The sequence below is a fragment of the Corvus cornix genome, chromosome 6, assembly GCF_000738735.6.
Source record: "Corvus cornix cornix isolate S_Up_H32 chromosome 6, ASM73873v5, whole genome shotgun sequence".
Classification (NCBI taxonomy): domain Eukaryota; kingdom Metazoa; phylum Chordata; class Aves; order Passeriformes; family Corvidae; genus Corvus; species Corvus cornix.
The window spans coordinates 17,180,369-17,202,943 of NC_046336.1; the positions used below are offsets into that span (position 1 = coordinate 17,180,369).

Sequence of the window (22,575 nt, forward strand, 5' to 3'; positions counted from 1 at the left end):
AATATTACTTATTTCAACACAGTTACTGTAGTTTGAAGTTCCTTTTATTGTTGTGTTTTATAGGTGAGATTTTTTTACAGATTATGGGGTAATGCCACTGAACTCCATCTTGACAGAGCAACAAAATAACTCCAAAACAGGCTAGAGCAATAAATATCAAATCATTCAATCTAAAATGTATAAATATAAAAGTAATTTCTGAAAATGTAGGAAAAAACAGGAATCCATTTTTCTGTTTTGGCCTTTTGCAGAGTAACATCGATATGGTCCATCCGTATCACCTCAGATCCAGCACAATTATCTTTATGTCTTTCCCAACCACATGGGTACATGGCTGCAGAAGAAGTCAACCCATTACTCTCAGAAATCAGTTTCAGTAAAATAGTCAGTAACTTCATCCATGAACTAAGTCTGTAAAAGACTACTGAAAAGAGCCTACCTGGAACAAAAAACCTTAACTTTTTTCAGAGCTGGACTACCGTCTCATCATCCCTACACTGGATGATGAAGGAACAGAACAAAACAAAGAACTCTGACCTCTCCTTCTTTTGAGGACTGACATTCAGAGAGCTGACAACACAATAATTTCCAATGTCTCTCAGCATTACTTCTTGGTATTGAATCATTTTATTTTAAGCTATATGAGATGCTGCTGTATTTGAAGTGAACCCCACTGAAAAAACCCAAACCTTAATTATTCAAAGGTAAAGACTCTTATTTCTCATGAGAAATAGCACTGTGTAGCCATACATACACCATTATGTGATTAAAACATCAAAAGATACGGTGGTTACAGAGAAATTCTTAGAGAAGCCAGGGCAAAATTATGGGCAATGAAGGAAATAGGGCTTAACCTACTTATAGCTGCACTTTTTAGCAGCTGGGATGTTCTGTCAGGACACTACAACTGGGGAGATGAACTGATACATTGCTTAAAAACTGAAGAGCTCAGGAGTAACTCCCATTTGAAAACGCGTCTTTTGCTCCTTCTGAAAGCAGGTAGAAGTGGTGACTGATGGTAACTACCTCTGGTTAACCACCATTTGAATGGCAGCTTGTAACACTTGCCTCAAGGCTGCTAATGACTGCTTAAGTAGTCTCCTGCTGTCTGCCTTGGTCAGTGAACTAAGAGTAATGAATTAGTAAAACGGGGAATATTATTAAGAAATCTAATCTCAAGTTTCTGTTTGCAGCAGAACCACGGTCAAGAGTTTGAATAGTAAAAACTGTGTTGAATTATATACTTACATTAAATAACCTAGGGTCCTTTGTATGTGGATGAAATCCCTTCTTTTTACAAGCAGAAACTTCTAGCATGCCAGCATTTGTAAGTCTGAAGATGCCAGTGCTGAAAAGCAAAACATGAAACTCCTGTTACACACTGCTCTCATGATACACGTCCAAGGCTTCACATACAAAAGCTTAAAAGAAGGACAACAGAAAGGTGCTTGGTGACTTTCAAAACACAGCAGCCCAGGATGAGTTGGATTTTTAAAGCTATTTTAAATCAAGGGGAGTTGTATTCCTGTAAGGGAAGAGGTGATGGGGGAAGGGGAGAAGAAGGATCACAGTACTGGCGCTGCTCCCATTAGGCAGGTTAGGCCACTGAGGGATAAGGCTGGTTCACACAGGAACAGATGCAAGCCAGAAGCTTACGTGTTCAGGATTGCATTTCGCCCAAGGCAACTTAAAAGAAAGCAGCCTTTAAACCAGCTGTGGGAGTGACTGGTAGGAGTACATCCTCCCCACTCTTGGGTAATCACATAACACAAAGTATTCGAAAATGCACTGCTGCAACACTTTAGGTATTGAATAAAACGTGACAAAGCCATCCTTCTGTGAAGAAGATTGATGCCTATTAACTGCAGGACAGCATCTGACAACGTAAATGTAACAGGTTAGAGTTGGTTACAGGGTATCAGCATCAACTGTGAGCGAAGTTTGTAACAGCAGACATTTGTGGAGGTGTACAGGCATGCTCATGGTTAGAAAGCCTAGTGCTTGTGCCCTTGCCACTCAATCTGCATTCACAGCTCTGCTACCAGTGTGGCCCATTTAGGAAGTCAGGCAACCAGGACAGGATTCATAGAAGTCAACTACAGAGGCAGAAGGACAGAAAGAAAGGCTGAAGAAACTCACAGTTTAAGCAATGGAGTTAGCCCTGACAGTCTGAAATGCCAGGCACACTAAAGGAAGGAAAGAACCTCTGAAGACTGTCTGGGGTGCAGAACCAGACTGCCCTGCTCTGGCAGAATCACCTTGAGCAGGTTGCCAGGACCATGTCCAATCAGGTTTTGTGTGTCTCCAAGGGTGTAGACTTTATGACCTCTCTGGGAAACCTGTCCCATTACAAATCTTCACGTTAATATTTACACTGTTCCAGTTTTTTCAAGATACATAGTTTGTAGTTTATGAAATATAAAAATAGATCCTTATTATCAAAAAAAGTGATTTTACCCCTCTGCTTTGCAAAGTGCAGTTTTCATCTAATTCTAGAGAAATATGCTTAACCTCCCTCCACATCATTGAGCAGACAGAGTGAAGATAGATCTGTGGTAGGGCATTGGCAATGAGTACTGCAGAAGAATAGATCCTGTAATTATTACTTTGTCGAGCAGAATATTAAAAAAAAACAAAACAAAAAAACCCTGGATCTGTGAAGGGAGGAGGAGAGAAAAGCCAGAAACAATACTGTGCATAGAGACTGACTGAAATGCAAGCCTAGGCAACTTATAGAAAACAAAGTCACAACACAATGTTCATGCCCTTCATCTGAGTTGACATATATCCTTTGCATTTGATCAAATTTTATGACAAGAAGCAGGGGAAAATACCTAAATATTACTTTAAAAAAATCAGAACTCACTCATTATGCTTTGGTGAACAAACAATTGCAATGGCCTCTGGCAACATTAGCTGATAAGAACAATGAGTATGAAGATCAACACTGGATAAGAATGCAGTTTGTGTTGGATGTGTCTACAAAAAGAAAGGGAAAACTCAACATCATGAAATATTTCTTACAGATCAAGGTCAACATACATTCAAGAAGGAAAAACAATTTGTTGCAAGTGAAAGCATCAGTATTTCCCCAGGTTGGTTTCTTAATTTCTTCTTAACCCAGATTCTGTATTGTTAGGGAGGCTTTTCAGGATGAGATTCATGGAGGCACATTCACAATCAGATATACAAGCAATTTTCTGGTCAAGGAGGGGAAAAGATAGAATGAAGAAGCACGAGACAAATGGAAATGATGTAGCTATCCAAAATTCCTAAGAGTGAAATTAATATAAAGTTTAAACAACACAGTAGTCCCCTCCCCGACTTTTGAATATGGCATTAGAGAGTAATAAAATACCCTTAAATCAACATAAACAAAAGTTGCACCAGCAAAAGCAGGCCCATTGTGCCAACAGGATGCCTCAATTGCATTAAGGAGTTCTCTGTGGGGAACATGCGTGCTTATTTACATCACTACAATTTGAATTAAGTAAACAAATAATTTGTATTACTCCAGCTGTTTCTTTAGTTTATTCCTTTTTGTTTTTCCGCATGGTACGTAGAGCCAATATAGGAAAGCCAGAATCTACGAGTCATACATACATGGATCCAACCCAAAGTGAGGAGATCATACTGATCCTGAATACCAAATAATTCTTCCACGTTCTCCATGTCACAGTAGTCTGGTCCCGCAGTTTGCTTTGGCACTATTACGTGTGTAATAGTAAATTCATTATGTGTCTGCAAAACAAACACTGATTTAGGGTGGAACAGACTAACTAAGGAATAAATGCCAAATAAAAATCTGAAAGATGTCAGCCTATCAGCTAAAACAAAACAGTACAGCTCCACTGATTCCAGCTCCACTGATGCCAGTGCAGCTCTACCAACATACTGCACCTAAAAATATGCCTCAGCAATTTATCATGAAAACATTCGGGGTAGCATCAGTCACAACACAAGACTGTTGTATTGAAATGTTCTTAGAGATCAGTGTGAAAAGATTGTCCTTTAAAATAATTAAAAACGTGAAAGAGCTTTGAGAAAACTATAATGATTTTCTGTGAAACTTGGAACAAGACTATTACTGCTGTTCTTTCTCTTCATGCAATTCAAATGCACTTGGGATCATCTTTAAAATTCTTTGTGTGTCAGCATCAGCCATGACATCTTTCCCTGCTCTCAAAGGACATTAAGTGTTATCTAGGTCAAAGGAAAAATGTAGAAAATCAGATGTTCTACAGCTTGATGGGGGGGATTTTCTTCTTCTGTTTTGTTCTGCCATCATTAATTTGATGACTCCAGTGGATTCTAGCTGTCTTTATATTTCATTGTCCTGTAGCTAAACCTCACTTACCTTAGATGAATGCCAGAGAAAGTACTCGAAAAAGCCTGTATTGTACAGCATGCTGAAAAACTTGCTAGGCTTTATAACAACAGCAGTGTACTTTGAGCAGATGTTTCCCCAATAAAGCAAGCCCACAATGCTGAAGTGACCACTCAGGTCATAATATGAAGTTCATTATATGGAAGATCAACCATTTATATCTGTTTCTCTGAAATCAATACATCACAGGATAATACAGCACTATCAAATATGTCTTCCCCATACAAATGTGAGGGTTAAACTGTACCAGTTTTCCACAGAGAATTCCACATGTCTCTATTCCTCTTACTGTATTTGCCTCTGCCAGCAGCAGAAATTTGTGACAGAGATCCCTGGGCAAAATGACACCTCTGAGTGCTTCGGCCAATTGAGCTAACCAAAAATAAAAAAAAAAAGAAAAAAGAGAGAGAAAGAGAGATAAAAAAGGCATTTACTGCTAACACAATGAAGATCCCTAAAATAAGGAAATATACACAGTATATTACACTATATTACTAAAGGTGAAATAATTATACTTACCACATCATTGACTTCTAATGAGAATAAATCTACAGCACAAGCACTTCATCTCAATAGAAGTCACCAGCCCACAAGATAAGCTCACTAGCCTGTCCCTGAGGTGACAGTGAGCTGGTACCATCTCCCAGGCCAGGGCTTTCCAGGGGGAACCGCTGCAGGTTCTGTTCTGTTCCCTTGAAGCCCAGACTTCATTTCACAGGAACACTAAATCTTAATCTCTGTATCCATCCATTGGTACTCAACCAGAAAATGTGAAACTGTGCAACTCTCCCTCTTAAAATGCAGAAACCATAAGGAACTGCTGAGCTTGCACAAACCTGTTCATGGTTACTTCAGTATGGACATCCTCACAGTGAATAAAGACATATGCAGGTAGATAAAATAAAATAGGGGAAAAAAGAAGTGTCTGCACTTACTCTGAACAGCACTTAGAGTGGCTGCTGGCTTTAAGACCCGGTCTACTGGTGGCGAATGCCCAGCACAGCCAGATGTGCCACTCCTCTCTTTTTTCTCCAGCAGCGCCGCAGATAAGGAACTGTTCTCTGGTACAGAAATACAAGATAGCATACTTCCATCTATCTGCTCAGACATAACCACACTCTCTTTGATTTTCTGATCTCGAGCTAGTTCTTGCTTCTTAAGTTGATCCTCAAAGAACTGAAATTGTTCTGATTCGAGCTGCTGCTGCCGCATATGTGCGATTCGTTTCTTCTCTGCCTCTATTAGCTTTTGGTGCTCTAATTTCTTCAGAAATTCAGTTTTACATTTGTTCTGAAACATACACAACATAGTGACATTCTCAGAACACCAAAAATGCTATGAAAAATGGAAGGAAAAAAACAATCTAACAGTTCAATAAAACCATAAAATCCTGTCATTAAAAATGAAGTCTTTTGGAACATGGTTACTGAACCATAAAATACAACTATATCCCCAAAAGTAGGATGGAAAGCATAGTATTTATGGAGGGAACAAAAAAGATGTTTCTCAGATGCTTTTTCCAAGACAAGTTTTTAAGCTATAGATCCTGTTTTCAGTGACGTCAATCTCAACTCAAACTGGAGCACATTTGGAGCCAAGGAACCTTTTCCAATTATTGACATAAGTATCAATCTCATTGTCATTGTAAGGCAGAATCAGAGCATACCAAAAACCTATTTGGATCTTTATAGACTGTTATTAAATAAATATGGCAGCACATGTATTTCCGAGTGCACACTGGCTTTGCTTATTTTAAAATGACCAACTGATTCTAAAGAATAAATGAAAAGTCATTCCTAAGCAGCTCAGGAAATTATTAGGGTCTTGTAAAACTGGCAGTTTACTGCTTAATTTTTAAGTTTTATATGACAGAAAAATATTCATGCCAACATTTAATAATCATATAAAACTTACTTTGTGTTGCATGTATTCTTGATATTCTAAGTTATACTTTTTTAAAAGATCTCTTTTCAGTTCATCTGTCCGTGGAAATGCAACCTCCTTCAATTTCTTTGAGGTGGGATGGGGGAAAAAGATAGGTAAGTTTACTTTTCACTTTTTAAAAGAGCCACCTGGAAAACAAACTCAGCTGTAACACAGATTTTTAAAAAATACAAAACAGAAAAAAACCCTGTTCTTCTCACAGGAAAAAAAAAAGCGAAAGAGGAAATATACACTAAATCATCAGTTTATGAAATTTCTATAGTACCTTGGTTTCACTAAAGATATATTGATCTATATTAGTGAAAGGTGTGACATGGCTACTTCTTATCTCAGGGAAAGATTAGTCCTTTTACTAGCAGTCTTATCTCTGTTTTGTTTAACAGGTGGGTGATGACCCACGTTTTTGTTGTAGGTGTAATTTGTAAAAAAATGGTAAGGCAAACTTAGAGAGTTTCAGGTAGGATCATTGCATTTTTCTCTGGAACTTCCCAGCCAGAAATATGTCTGAATATGCCCATTTCCAAGTGGGAAAAGAAAAAGTTTCTTTGAAGAGATAGCTCTACCTGTACCTTTCTGTTGCTGACCTGGCAAAACAAAATTACTTGTAAAACAAAACCACTACCCAAAGTTTTCTACTAATGTGAGGGCCACTACGAAATAATTCGGAGGTTGTATGCAAGGGAGGGAAAGAGACCATGTGTTTAATTGTACTGAGTGCCATAGGAGGAAGCAATGTTAGATGCTCTTTGTCAATAGGGATGTTTTCCTACATTGTGGACCACAGCTGGAACTTCGGCATGAAGTGGTTTGGTTTTGAGTAAAACATTCAGTTTAACAGTAGGGAAAGCAAGAAAATATGGGAGCATGGAGCAAGAGACACCCATGGTCCTACTAGCAACTCTCGCTGGGCAATTCCAGATGTGTTAAGTTCAGTATAAGACTACATTTAAAATTTATTTAAAATTTACTTTCTAGAGGGGAAAAAAACAAAAGTAAAACTGTTTTGTATAGAAGTGGAGGGAAAAAATCTGGTAAAAACTAAATAAATACATATTTGGTAATAAAGAAAGAAAAAATATACTTCACTTATTTAGCAGAGTAAGAAAATACTGCACAGACACCAGTAATGCCACACATTTCTCCTTCTGTTTGCAGTAGTCAGTTTGGACCATTACCCTTTCACATAAGTGGGACCAGAATCAAACTAAGTACTGTTAACATAGCGCATTTTTAATATCTAAATTTTCAGATATAGATGTACCTGAGCTTCCAACAATGTACCAACTAACCCAGAGACCATTCTCATTCACTTTTTAGATTGATAATTTAATTTCCAAAATAAAACATGAATGAGTAGTGGAGAAAGGTATCAAAAATTCAAGCTGCGATGGCTGCTATGGGTGCTCTGGGGAAAAAGAAGCTATGGCCTATGTGTGCTGGGAAAAACAAAGAGAATCTGTGCAAAATATTTTTTAAAGACCAGGAAACCATAACCTTACCTTAATAATATCTTGTTTTTCTGGTACTGCACATTGGTGATAGTCTCGGTGACTGGGCAGCTTTTCTACAAACAGCCTAGAAAATGAAACACGCATGTGTTTGCCTTAGAAGTTAGAGGAATATCCATAATAGCTTTCATGTTGGCAGAAAAATCAGTTTCACATAACTGTTAAACACTGAATTCCAGATGACTTGGACCAGGGTTCTACACACAGTTTAAACTGACACATTATGGTATGGACCTGTATGGGACACACAGAATAAGGACAGGAGACTATTTTCTACATCTGATATATTTTGATTTTCATTAGTAGTGGGTTAGGTTAAAGAAAAGGACTAATTAGCAGCCAGCATCTAAAAATATCCCTTGAAAACACCCTCCACTCTGGTCAGTGTTAATAAATCCCGTTTCTACTCTCTTTATCTGTCCTTAGCTAAAATGCTGACTCTTAAATGGAAGACAAGAATGCAACACTGACTATCATTAAAGCAGGTATTTTTACCAGACCAAGCTGCACAGCTATCTGCAGTATTATTAACCTACCCAACAGATAAATTATGGCAACAAACATCTGCAAAGAGTTTGGAATACACAGCTGCTACCATTCTTTCAGCAATTTGCACAATATTCACCTCCAGACCTTTCTTCTTATAGAGATAGATACATTTAAAATCAAGTGGGCTAAGAAAGGTTTGGTCAAGTTTTCAGAGTATGAGGAAAATAAGGAGGGAGGAAAGATGTCTTCTATTATAAAATTTTTAAAATATGCACATTAAAAAACCCTTTCAGAAGGCACAGAACAAACCAATCAATCCTACAGCAAAACTAGCTAGGTTAAAAGTTTAAGTCTGTCACTGATATATTTTTCAGCTGTCTATTTTGAGAGCTGTAATGAAAGCTGGCCAGATTTGTTCTTTCGTGGTGGGGAGAATAATCATACAATGAACATACATTGTAGATTATGCATTTATTCCTGTAAGAAACAATAAATTATACTTAATCCTTTTGGGGGGAAAAAAGTCAAAAGGAAGCAAAAAGACATTTTTCTTATGCTTTTTAAGTGCTGTGCAATACTACCATCTTTAAGACCAGCAGTTGCTCATAAGGCATAACTACTAAGGGCTCAGAAATCTTATTAAAACATTACTTTATAAGTCAAAACCTCTATTTAACTAACATGCTGAGGGCAACAGTGCTCATGGTATGGCCTGGCAGAGTAAACTCAAAGCTCTGTATGTGAGGTTAATTCATGCCTGGCAGTTAACACAGGGATAGGACAACCATATGAAAAGGTGAGAGGAAGCTTTAACAAAGCCCATGCTTAGTGCAAAAGATCTCCAGAGAACAAAGCTGTTCTGCGAGAGCACGCTAAACAAGTTTCTCCTTATCTAAAGGAGTTCTCACTGCAGCTCTCCATTTCAGTTTACTCAGAATTAGAAGCTGTAATGATGACAACTGGTTCCTTACGTTATGAACTTATTATAAAACACAAAAGCGTTCTCCAAGTTTCCCTCCTCCATATACACCGAGGCCATTCGCTCCATCTCCACTCCCGATCTGAAGTAACGCCGGGGAGTGATGTCCTCATTGATTGTGATATTGCTGCCAAGCTTGCTTAAGGCACGTACTCTCTCCTCTGGGGTCACAGAGATGTCTGTGTGGTCAGGAATAGCTACGAGCTTTTTCTGAAAAAGAAGTGTCTGATTAGCAAAGAGAATATTCTGTTTCACTTCCAGTAAGTGGTGTCAGTCAAGAAGCTCAAGGGAAATCTTCAGCTACTTTTTCTCAAAATAGGCACTGTTTTCCCCCACCTCTAGCCACAGTTGAAACATTCTAACATGTTTCTAAATTGCAAGTAAGTTGTGATCAAAAAGAAAAAGGGATCTCATCCCCCTCCCCCCCCCCCCCCCCCAAACAAGAACAACAAAAAGATAAAATAAGGGAAATCGCTGTAGGGAAAAAGAAAAAAGATTAAGTTAATCACTGTAGAAATTACAAAGGCAATATAAAGTGTGTCCTCTTTAGAAGCCTCCACAGATGAATTCTACAAGGTTCTGTCTTAAGTTACTGAAATAATTTGACGGATGTTCTGAATACTCAGATTCCTACTAAGTGATGTATAGCATTTGAATGCTAGGAATACTTCAGGTAACAAAGAGCAGTAAGTACCTCTGGTCAGTCAACAGTTCATTTCAAATAATTTCATTTCCAGTTTTAAATGAGGCAGTTAAAGACTAAGAAGTTAGAACTAATTACTGAAGAAGAACCATAGCTTCTTATTAGGGTCATTACCTTTCTGCTAACTAATAAATAAATAAATGGCTACTGCAAGCTTTTTCCTCTTACTGTGACAAAATTTTTTACTCTTTCTATTCAAAATACTCATTTCAACTGCTTAAAAACTTGATTGCTGAGACCCCATAAATCACACTTATAGAAATACAATAAATTCCAACAAAACCATCAGGCAGAACATGGGAGGAACGTGGCAGCATGCAGCAAGAGACCCACGGAGCTGAGAGCCACCACTACTAAACAGCTCTCTTGAACTGTTTCTGAATTGAAAGAGAAGATGCTCAGCCACTGAAGCACTTCTTTGTAATACATACCAATGAGCTGACAGTGAATGGTTGCTCCATGTTGTTGTCTGCCTGCAAACCAAGGAGATTGCTCTTTTCCTCCAAAGTCTCCATCTGACTGAAAAGGGCAGTATCAATCCGGAGCTCAATATTTGCCACCAGATGTCTCAGGGTTTAATAGCCCAAGGGAAACTGGGATATAGAGACGTCGATTGTGGTTGTGTGCTGGAAAAAATAAGTCACTCAGATTAGAAATACATTCAAATGTTATGTAAATTTGCATGCCAGCACACACACATTACTTTGGTGGCACAGTACTTACATATTTAATAATAATTTAAAATTTACCAAGCATCTAGAATTTGAATTGGGAATGCATAAGGGCTCACAGTGCAGTTGTGCTGACCTGTACTAATGTTATTTCAGTGGATTTGAACACAATAAATTATTTTTACAATTTTTACAGCAACTTAAAAAACTCCTAACTTTCAAGCATTAAGTGAAAAACTCAGAAGTTTGAGGACTAATTGCAGAATCCGTGCTTCCTTGAGCATATGCTTTGACAAACATATTTATAAACAGTATGAATCTGGTATCTTTATTTCCTGCTAAGCCTATAAGTAAAAATAAAACTTTACACACAAATTTGTATCACTAATATAAAGCAGAAAAAAATACTTCAAACACCATGTGTTCTATCTGCATAGCTTGCTGACTTCAAAACTCAAAATACAATGAACTCTGATGAGTCAACTGATAAAAATTCCTCCTTGCACAGCTTTGAACAAGTAAAGAAAAAATGTGGATATTGTGGTCATCAAAAAAAAACCCAAAGAGAAACTAAACCTAAACCAGAAAACCCAACTCTGAGAAAGGAATGAAATACTTAAATTACACAGGAAATGTGAAAATTAAGTTTCTAATGTGTTTTTTCACTTCTGTGCACTCAATTTAAACAGATTTGATCCTGCATGTCGAAGGCACTTTATATGTTGCAATAAATATGCTTATGCTCTTATAAAAGCATAGAGTGGGTTCAGCAAAGATGTTTTCTCCACACACCTCTCTCTAGAGGCCAGAAGACTCTGGATTAAAGAAAACAACCCTGATGTGTTTTTAGCTGGCTGTATTTCTCAAGTATTGATTTTTGTGTTTGCATCTTCCTCATTTTTCTTCCAAAAAGCAACAGTATCTATTAGATCAGTTCTTAATTTTAATCATTAATGCAATTCAATTTCAAGACCTGCTTTTTGCAAATTAAGGTATTCAAACCGCTTGCCCAATTTGTAACCAAAAAAATGAGCATGGCTTATACAGCTGAGAAAGTAAGCTCAATTGTGGTTGCAGTGCTAATAAAACCAGTTCTCAAAACAAGTTAATTTATGTACTTGGAGCTCTGGTATAAATGATCAGCTTGGCAGGAGCTCCTATTCGTTGCCTATTCACAAACTGTAGAAAGGCCCCATGGGACAACGATAATGAAATATTTTTGCTTTAGCCTACTCCAAGAAACATTCTGCTTTAGGGCTAGATCCACCTGAAACCCTTCTTCTGCTGAGGCACTGTAGGTGTGGAAGACTGTGAAAGGAGAGAACTAAAAGCTTGGCCAATGCAGAGCTTGTGTCAGACTTCTGCCCATGCAGCCGAGATTCTAAGCAGAAATAAAATCTTCTATGAGAGATTCTGCATTCATGTTCTTTGTGGAACTCAGAAACAAAAAACAAAAACCAAACCTACCAAAAAAAAAAAGGAGCTAAAAAGCATATATTTTACAAATATTTATCCATTCACTTATCCATCACTTATGAATTTTTTATTTTATTTCCTCTAGAAGCATCTGGGACATCTAAAATACTTGAATGGAAGAATGGATCTGGTCTAATGTATGCACCCAAGCATAACAAACTGCTAAATGTTCTACTCACTCAATGTATATTAAAAAAATGGTTTGAAAGTAAAGGTGCAGAAGAGTATTTCTCTTCAGTTCCTTATTTCATTTAGCAGCTTCTGGCAAGAAAACCTTTCTGTAGCAGCGTCTCATTCTGCTTCTCAAGGCTTTCTCCCTTAACAGACCTTCTGGAAAGCCTAGAGAGGAAATGGACATTTAGGACAATGCTCTTGAGATGCTTCTCACTGAAGGCATGGAATATGGATCAAATGCTTCTTTCAACTGCCACCACTCCTTAGAGATCTTTCAATCTAGCTGGTAAGCAAGTGCAAAAAAGTTAGTGCAGCAAGTGGCAAACCAAGAGCCACTAATTAGTGGTTTGGTTTGTTTTTTTGGGGCTAGTACTCCCAAAGAGATCTTTGTTAAAGAAGCCTATGGTATTCCCCAGTCAAAATCTCTTTGGAAGTGGCACAGGAATACATCATGGAACCCTTTACTTGCAAATATTTCCCAACTCGACTGGCTCTAAGAATATTAAAATTATAAACATAATTCTTTGAACTTATAACCTAAAGAAGCATTAGTAACAATAATTTTTAAAAGTGCGATACCAGGTATTTTAAAGAGGAGACATCTGGTAATAGCAGAAACTCACACTTCCTCAAAATTGTGTCAGAGCCTGGAAAGGATGAAGAAGCTCTACAGAGAACATAAGACATGTCACAGTGCAAGAGCTTAGCAGAAGAATGCCTGCAAATAAAAGAAGAAACTGACTTTTTAAATTTAGCTTCAGGAACACACTAAAAACGAGAAACTGTAAATAAAGAAGAAATACGAAGATGAAATTGTATCCCTTTTACAAAACTGTCATGTAAGATTCAAATATATTTGCTATTACAGGTGGCAGTGTAACTTAAGAAAAAAGAAATCCTATAAAGGACTGACTTATGGCTGCACTCCAATACATTGTCCTTAACACGTGGACACATCATTATGAATGACTAAAATGCAGAGAGTAAAGCTTTAGTGAAAACACCACCAGAGGCAGGTCTGCCAGCTGCCCGGAATGCCTCTGTGCATAATGTTCCTCATGGCACAGCTTCACACTCACCTTCAGCTGCTCCAAGGGCACGACACGGCCAAGGGGCTCCCCTCACCCTCACCCTCCTTCTTTGTACTCTCACTTTGTTGGCTCCACTGGCTTCAAGGCAAGTTGTAGCTAATCCAAATTAAAATTAAAAGGGCTTTTAAAATTAAATACTTCCTTCTCAAAAATAAATGCAAAGGAGCAGGCAGAACCATGAAGCCAGCAAAGCAGACAGATTTGTTCCTTTCTGAGGCAGTGCTGTCCTAGATTGATATGAGCTGGCTTTGAAAAGGCACCCTAAGAGCTTGTATAGTGCCTACAAAAATTGCCCAGTTCTGACAAGTGACTTTGTTTTCTGGAAATAAACTTATATTTCACCTTACAAGAGTAAGGATAAATTCAAATACCAAATCTTTCTGTATAGCTGAAACTAATTATACTCAAATATACAAAATAGTTGTGCTAATACACTCCAACCTCAACCACAGGGGATAAATACCAATACCAGCTTGGAGCTGTCTTAATCTAATAGACTATAAAGTGCTCTAAATTCTAAGAGTAAAGATGCATTTTTCTACATTACTATTTCAGGCATTCCGGTTAACTTAGATGGACTTAGAAGAAATTCCAGGACATTTAGTATTCAAATCAAGTTTTTTTCCTAGTTATGAGTTTTTTGATAGTCATTACCAGAATATAATAATCTAACATCTACTCAACAGTTAAGAAACTTTTCTTGATTTCATTGGGAGTAGCACTTCTTACCAAATCCCATTTCCTCCTCAAAAAGCATTTGTTTTCCTATATGTTCCATCTTATTATGCTATGTATTGATCCTTGAAAAATCCAGATTTATTAGAGGATTAGAGGAAACAGAGCAAACTGAGAAAATCAGCATTTTAAATGGCATTGAAAGTCATTCATTCTGTTCAGGTTAACAAGCATCCTACCAAGTACGAGGGAAATGAAAAGCAGAGAGAGCAATTTAAAGTGAAAGTTTATGCCAAGAGTAGTACATGAAGACAGAAAAAGCATATCAAGTACCTCAGGAGCAGGCTCATAAGACAGAGGTGGTGTGAGAAGATCTGGGGAACGCATGCACAAACAAACCCTTCTGAGAGCTGTAATATCACAATTCACCACAAATTCTCCGACACCCTCACAGTTTGCTGCATGCTGGCGTTTCAAACCATTGCCGGGCTGGCTGGATGTGGACAAATGAGGCAGCTCGTGTGCTCAGGGCCCGGCAGGCGCTGCTGGCTTTCCCCGTTGCAGCGGTGTGGTGAGATTGGGAGCGGTGTGGTGAGATTGGGAGCGGTGTGGTGAGATTGGGAGCGGTGTGGTGAGATTGGGAGCGGTGTGGTGAGATTGGGAGCGGTGGCTCGCACGGCTGCGCAGCGGGGCTGCAGCGGCTCCGGTGCAGCACGGGCTGTTGGAGCTCCGCAGCTGGTCATTGCAATGCCTCCAGCGCAGCCAGGACACAGCCCGGGCACAGGGAGGGGTCTCCATGCCTTGCTGGGACAGACCCTGCAATGCCTGCCCAGGCTGGCAGGTCCTTCCCTGGCATAGCCTGACTCTGGGAGATGGCTGTCCCAGCCAAGCCAGGGAAGCCAAGTGGGAGCATGCTCTGCCCGAGGATGTGCACCGGGACTGTGGCACCCCAGCCGGAGCGGTGCTGCTCCAGCTCTCCGGAGAGGACACAGACACACAGAGGAGCTCAGGGTGTCAGGAGCTCCCAGAAACTGACTGCAGAGCGCGAGGATTGAATTTCAACTCCTTATCATCATCTGGAGGCTGCTTTTCCCTCTTCAGTTCTTCAGAAGAGGTTTTAAAATGTTGAATGAGCTTTTTAGATTTTTAAACGAGTAACTGAGAAACTTCAATAAATATTAGTTAAATATATAGTTTTCACTTTGTAACATTAGTTACTTTGAAACATTAGTTTCCTCTTTGTAACACATTTTTAAATTCCAAGGGAATTAATCATAACACTGACTTCACTGCTGTGAGCAACATTTATCAATATTTTGACTATTGGTCTTACTAAAAAAAGCTTCATTAAAGAGATCACTGGCAAAATTTTCCAAAGCACTTTCTTCATTCAAAGGTTAAGAATAATTTATGCAATAATTTAGTATCTGCACAGTTTTAATAGTGGATTATTTCAGAAACACTCATCCTTTTGTTTGATATTTTCATGGAATGTAAAGCCTAGATGAGTTTCCCACCAAAATCATTCACTTCAGCCCATTGGGATCAGAATTCTTACAGTATATCTAGAAATATTTGCTAATACAGAAGCTAAAATGTGGCACAGTTCTACTTTTTGCAAACTGCTCTTGAGAGAACTGTTCTGCAACCATGCCATGGCAAGAAAAAGCTTGCTTTAATATTGCTATGAGAAGTTAACACAGTCATGCTTCATGTTACTATATTAGGAAGTGTGATGATTACAGAATCCTAAAATAAAGATGCATCTCAAACCATAAGGAGGTCAGTCCTCATTAAAATAGCCAAATTAGCAAGTGCAACACCTTTCAATTACTCGTAATGGAAATAAGTTGTCTCAGCAAACTTTAAATAGGGCACACCAGCAACTGCCAGATGAAGGTAAAGGACCATTTCATGTCAGTAAGTCACCCATGCAGCAAATACTTAAAATTCTGTACTTGGAAGTGGACATTCAAGTGACCTTGGTGAAAAACAGGTTAGAAATACAAGCAACTATCTCATTCAGCTCTTTTTGAAATGCCAGGCCATGTATTGGCACAGCACATAGTCATTTATACACACACACTTGGGTTTGATATATAAATATGCTAAACACCAGCCTAAATAGCAAACTGCCTTCTGTTGGTTCTCTCCAAAACCAAACAGCTTGTTCATCTGTCAACATGCTTTTTGTAACAAGCACTCATCATCACAGCAAGTGATTCAGCTGGTATAGTAAGTAGTGTCTTCTGGAAAGAAAAACAACAAAGCACTGAATGTCATGGCAAGATAATTCCCTTGTGCAGAGGAAATACCCAATCAACAAAACCCAACAGAATGGCCTTTCAATGAAAGAAAGCACTGCGAGGAGCCAGTTCATGAAAACCCTGCGCCTTTCAATGGAGAAGTTGCTCTTTACAGTGGGAGCTACTAAGCTCAGCTCCAGAAAAGCCCATCTTAGTAGCAGTTCATGATTTGACACTGCTCCTTAGCTCCATGGCTCCATTTAAACACCAGTGCCAAGATCTCCTCCCAAGCTCCACTAACTCCCAGAAGCAGCTACTGAGATATACAATCATGTCTCCTAGAAGTGGGTCAAGAACATTTCCTTTTTATCCCTGGTGAAGGACCAGTGCCTCCCATATCCCAGCACTCTGCCCAGAGGCTTCTCTGCAAACGGTGTCAGTGACGTATAGACAGCAGCACCTTCACCTGCTTGGGTGCTGAGAGGGAGAAACCATGTGCAGGGAAGATCCTCCATGCACAGATCTGCCAAACCCAAGCCTTGCTTATATGCTTAAGCCACTCAGTGCTGTATCTTACATCACAAAATTGAGCTTTATTTTCATCTAAAAAAAAGAGTGGGTGACACAAGAGTCTGTTTTCCCACAGCTAAAACAAAGTTTGAATAATTATCTAAAGACTGTTATAGTTGTTCTGCAAATATTTGGACTGCTGCAATTAGTCAGCATAGTTACTTATATAGCACTGACTACCTGTTTTCTAGGAACAGCATTCCTGTCGGCACAGATACAAACATTACTGCATCAAGAAGCTACACTAATAAAATTAGATTGCTACTGGATCTGCTAAGACTCTGATAAACCACTACAATATACAGATAATGTCCAACATGGCACGTGCAAGAACCTGACTTTTACTCGTTACAGAGTATGTGAATGCAGAACTACAGGCTTCTCTCTCCTATTGCTTCAAAGCACAGAGGAGACTTCTGACTGTCAACTGTTTTCTCATTATTTTTTATGCAGGCTGTTTTGAAATCAACATCTACTATGGTTGTGCCACTATAACATAACCCTATGCATTTGAGCCGTACACATAGATGGTGGCTCGCTACCAGATTTATTAATATGCTCTGTCTACAAAAATATTAGTGACTCTTAAGAGGATGTCCTGAAAAATGGACTGGAAATATTACACATTCAAATGCTCATTCGTGAACTGACAGTTCTTTTTTGTGGTTCTTTCTCTTGTGGTTTCTTGTGTAAAAACAAAACACAATCCCTCCTCCCCCCTCCTTTCTTTAGTGACACCATTCAGTTTCAGCAAAAAAACATTTTTAACATAATGGATAAATATCACCCACGGTAGAATGTCTTGGATTACAAGCAAAAGCCTTCTTAGGCAGCCAGTGAAATATACTTATGCAACACAGAACAGTATCTTTCCAGTGACCCACTAAAAGCATATTCTAGACATGGTGTAAAAAACACTGCCGTTTCCTTCCTTTGGGAAATCCACAACAATCCCCCAACAAATTTGCACCAGGGCACAGTAACACAGAAGAGGACAGAAACACAAGGAAGAACTGTTGGTACACAATTTGTTCTGTGATGATTCAACTGAAACACTGAAAAAAAAGGAGATACTTGCAATCCATAACATTATTGATAAAACTAACTTCCACCATGAAGACGAGAAGCTGTGTTGCTAAGGGAAACAAATGAAAGGCTCAAATCAGCACAGAGGCCTGCAACTTCATGGACTTCCAAGAAACAAAGCAAGCATGATTCCTTGCAAAGCCTTTCTATCCATATCCCTATTTCCCTCAGGGGCAAGGTCCCACTAGGCTAGAGGGGTTAAGAATCTTCTGGTTCTTCCTATAAAATGCAAAGATCTTTTCTGGCAAAATATATCCTACATAATTTTAGAACATTTTCAGACTCCATAGCATCTAATACGAACATTTGTTAACTGAGTGAGTAACTGGCTGCTACAATCAATTTCTGTTTCTATCTGATGACAAATTCTTATGCTGTCTTACTTTCTATGTCTCAAAGTAGAGGGGACAAAATAAAGGAAAATCAAATTTACTTGACATTTCTAACATACAAATTCACAGTTTATCTGAAGTCTATTAAATTGCCTATAAAGAATGAAGCTTGTCTTTTGGCCTCAAATCTAGAAAAAGTAATTTGAGGCACTAGTTCAAAAGATTCTGACTGTTTTGTACAAAAATGGTTAGGTAAGCAAAGGTCAGGTACGAAATCGATAGTGAGATTACCTACAGGATGAAGTGTGATCAATCAGTACAAGTAACTACCATTCAATCTGTCATGTTTCTGTAGTACAATGCTTATATTAAAATAATAACATTAATTGATTTCATAGGGAAATCTTTGACCTCCTCCCTGATCCTATATGATTCAGGATTAGCGTTCTATGAGAAAAAAAAAACCAAGCAGGAGAAACAACAGGAATGTCTGGCTCTATGAGAAGAGCTCTGTGTGCTTTAGACTACTTGTTGTACTTGGATAGTTACAATGTTGAATTTCTCTTATGTAAGTTTCTAAGATTGACAGTGGTAAGCACATGTTTTATAGCAGCACTGGCTGTAACACAGTCAGCTCACAGGGCTGCTTGACAGTCAGCTGAATTATCCAGAATATCAAAGCTGAGCATGACGATTTCTGGTTAACATTTTGTACCCTTGCAGGCCAACAGTCTATTCATCCCAGTGAAGCTGTGCACAGACTACCTTTGAGACATTCAAATTATTTGCTTTTCCCCCTCAGGATGAGTCCATTGATCTTTGCAGCCTATAAAAGCTCCTTTTTGTGTCAACACAGTGCAGTAGATATCTCTGAAGGCTTTTTGACAGTGGTTAAGAGATGCTAAAAGAGGAAGATGCTTCCTACATTGATTATGTAGAGAGCCCACAGCTTCCATAACGCAGTTCCATATGTTGTGTGCTGAGCTGTGACTCATCTAGAGCTGCCAGTAGGAAGTGGTAGGCAGCGGGTTGTGTCTGAGGAGCTGACTGACTCACAGCATTACCAAGAGGCATCATCAGCTGGGCAGGATCAAAAAGGCTGGATTTTTATAATAGGAATTTCTTTGCAACAACAATACTAAGCCTTTGCACACGGATTGTTCAGGAGCTGCACAAGCAAGATAATTTTCTTTTATGGACTGCTATGTCTATTTATAATGGAAAGCATGACCAGAAAATGTTTCCTGGCATGACAATCTAAATGTTCTAACTTTATTAAAACTGTATAGAAAATCTTCCTTTACATGGCCACAAATAATTTTCAGAACACAAACTGGAAGTGATGCAGAAATAAAATTTCAGGAGTCTGATAAAACCAGAAGAAACATTATTCATACATGTCCAGCAAACAGTGCTTAGTTTTATACAGTATTTGTTCAGTGTCTTCATGCACAAGGCACCTTGCCATTCCCTCAGCAGCTGAAGATTGCACAACACCCCTCACCTTGAGCTGTACTCTTCCTGATCTTGGTGATTAACTTCCAGGAAAAGCCTTAAGGCCTAACCTCGAGCCTGTTTTGTGCACGTAAAGAAAACCACATGAGAAATGCCTTCACAGTGTCTGCACAGCAGTATCAAATAATACAAATGACTGCTGGACTGATCAAGAAAATGACCCCTATTTTTAACATAATGCAACAAAATACCCCCCCTGCACTTTGAGCCATTTAAAGTACTGTAACACACACACCCACACCAAGGCCCCCAACTATGAAATTTGTACCTACAGAATTATACAGAATTTGTAGAATTTGTATACAGAGGAGGAATGCCTCCTGCATTCCTACAGTATCCTGTGATCTATGAATATCCAGACTTGTCAACACTACCCTTTGTTTTAGTTATCCAAACATTTAGCACTTAGACATGCAATATACCAGCTGTAATGCATTTAGTACATCAGAAAACTCATCTGTTTCAGAGTATATCGCCTGAGCAGCACCCACAACAACAAACCTGGACTCCATTCCTCTGGGGATATTTAATGAAGTTCTGGGTCCAAATCCTATTTTCTAGGACTTGGTTGTCTAAGGCAATTCATCAATATACACTAATTACAGTTTCGGATAGTAATCCACTTTAGCCTGCAATGAGGAGAAACCCTACTTCTGTGAAAACAGAGCTTTCTCAAAGTTGGTCTTCACCTGGGGAGTGAACCCCTTGGGAAGTACAGTCTATCCAAGATCTCATAATCTCACAACTTCACATTCTCAGTAGAAGGTGGGGGTTTTCCCGCCCATGACTTCTCAGAGCATTCAGAACCATGTGCATATTAAATAAAAATAATTCCAGACCAAGAGGAATTCCCCCAGAAGAGACTTTTTGGCACCCTTCTGAAACACGGCAGCATATGCAAGAGTGAATTACATTCCTCAGTGCACTTCAGGACACCTGAGATCCGACAGAGGTCAAAAGGAGGCAGGTACAAAACCAAGTATATGAGCAGAAAAAGCCCATCAGAAAGTTACAGATGCTCAGTGAACACAATTTCTACTGTTTTAGATTCTTTCACTTTCTGTTCCGATGATCATCTTTCACACGTATATGGAAATCATTTAAAACCAGAATATTGTTATCAGATTGATTTGTCTCTGGCACACGGTAATATTCCGGACTCCCCACCACACTGTCACCACCTCTTTGCGTGGACGCAGCGGAGTCAGCAGGTTCGGCCGGCCGGGCTCGCCGCCCGCACGGCCCCGAGCCCCCGGTGCCACCGCGCTGCCCCCGCTGCTGCCCCGCTGCTCCCCCGCAGCGCCAGCCGCTCCCCGTCCGCGCCGCGCTCCCGCCCGGAGTTCCGCCCTGCCCGGAGGAGGGCTGTTTCCGAGAGGCCTCCGCGGGTCACCGCACCTGACACCCGGGGCGGGGACGGGACGCTGGCCGGGCCGGGGAGCGGATGGAGCTGGTACCGGCCCCGGCTCCGCGGCTGCCGGCCCCGGAAGGGGTACCAGCCCCTCCTCGCTCTGCCCGCAGGGGCCGCTGGCGCAGAGCAGCGGGATGGAGGCGGGAGGCAGCGCCTCGCTGGCTCCGCGCCCCGCGCTCCCGGGAAGGGCGATGCTGCTTACCGGGTCTCGCATCAGTGCGAGCGGCGGCGCCGTGGCTGCCGTGGACAAAGCGCAGGGCGGGGGAGGCGGGAGCGCCGGGGCGGCCTGGGCCTTCCTCCCGCTTCTCTTTCTCTTCCTCCTCCTCGCGTCTCGCCTCGCCTCGCCTCGCCCCACCGGGACGCGGAGCCCCGGGCGCCCTGCGTGGGAGCGGCCCCGGGCGGGCAGGTGCCTGCGGGGACCGAGAGCCCTGCGCCGCCGCAGCCGGGCCGTGTCACGGTGCGGGGCGAAGGGAGGAGCCTGCGCCGCGCCGGGCGAGCGGCGTGCCCGCGTCCCGCTCTGCGCTGCGGGGTCCGGCCGCCGCCGCTGCGGCCCCGCGGCTGCCGGGGGGCGAGGGGGCAGCGACGGCCGGAGGTGCCGGGCGTGGGTGGCGGCGGGCGAGGGCAGAGGGTGCCGAGGGTGCAGCATGGTCCGTGCGCACCTGGAGTGTGTCCCCTCCGCATTTCCCACGGTCCCAGTGTCAGCCAGGTCATCATTAAGTCAGTCCTTATCTGCTTGGGTACCGGCGGGTATGCACACTTCACCTGGGCTCTCCTGAACTTTGGAAAGGGCTAACCGAGGGGAAACAAGGTTAGCACCGCTGTTGAGGAGGCCGTGAGACAAGAGGAAAAGGATGAAAGTTAACTTGAAAGTGTGGTGGTCAACGTGCGGCCGTGGTACCTGGGAAGAGGCACGCTGGACATGAGAGACTTCCTCCTCTAAGGCAGAGGAGGTAGCCTGGTTTTCTGAGGAGGCAGGGCAGTGCTCTGGGCTGGCCTAGATCTCTACTGGGAATGTTCAGCCAATGCAGCAGTTACTCACACTGTGATAAGTTTGGATGACCTTCTTGTCTTTCTGCTGAACTTGCTCAGCAGGTATTGATCATATTGATGTCTTTCTTGGGGCCCAAACCTGGACATGGAAGTCTAGACATGGTCTAAGATACTTGTATTTAGCTCATCCTACACCCCCAAACACAGTAATGTAATTTCCATTCCTTCCTTTCATTGTGTGTGAGGCTGTTCGGGCTGCTTGGCATCCCAGCCTTGAAGTACCACTCTTGGTGCCGGTAGCTGTGGAGTGAGACAGCAGTCTTGATCCTGG

At 40.8% G+C, this 22,575-nt stretch overlaps 1 protein-coding gene across 7 annotated transcripts; it reads right to left on the minus strand.

The window, feature by feature from the left end:
• Positions 1 to 26: 26 nt before the first annotated feature.
• Positions 27 to 21,703, minus strand: STAMBPL1 (STAM binding protein like 1). Of its 7 annotated transcripts, XM_019293726.3 has the most exons (12): positions 14,431 to 20,997; positions 13,411 to 13,518; positions 10,442 to 10,636; positions 9,300 to 9,517; positions 7,831 to 7,906; positions 6,302 to 6,397; positions 5,323 to 5,677; positions 4,635 to 4,759; positions 3,604 to 3,741; positions 2,867 to 2,979; positions 1,249 to 1,348; positions 27 to 334 (listed from the first exon to the last, which is right to left on the minus strand). In XM_019293726.3, the coding sequence occupies exons 3-12, from the start codon at positions 10,523 to 10,525 to the stop codon at positions 278 to 280; spliced, it is 1,362 nt and encodes a 453-aa protein (XP_019149271.1). In that variant the 5' UTR covers positions 10,526 to 10,636; positions 13,411 to 13,518; positions 14,431 to 20,997; the 3' UTR covers positions 27 to 277. The 7 variants fall into 7 exon arrangements, with proteins under 7 accessions (XP_019149271.1, XP_039409708.1, XP_039409705.1 ...); XM_039553774.1 differs by lacking the exons at positions 13,411 to 13,518; positions 14,431 to 20,997 and adding an exon at positions 21,457 to 21,703 and having other exon boundaries at positions 4,677 to 4,759; XM_039553771.1 differs by lacking the exons at positions 13,411 to 13,518; positions 14,431 to 20,997 and adding an exon at positions 21,457 to 21,703.
• Between the last annotated feature and the right edge of the window lie 872 nt (positions 21,704 to 22,575).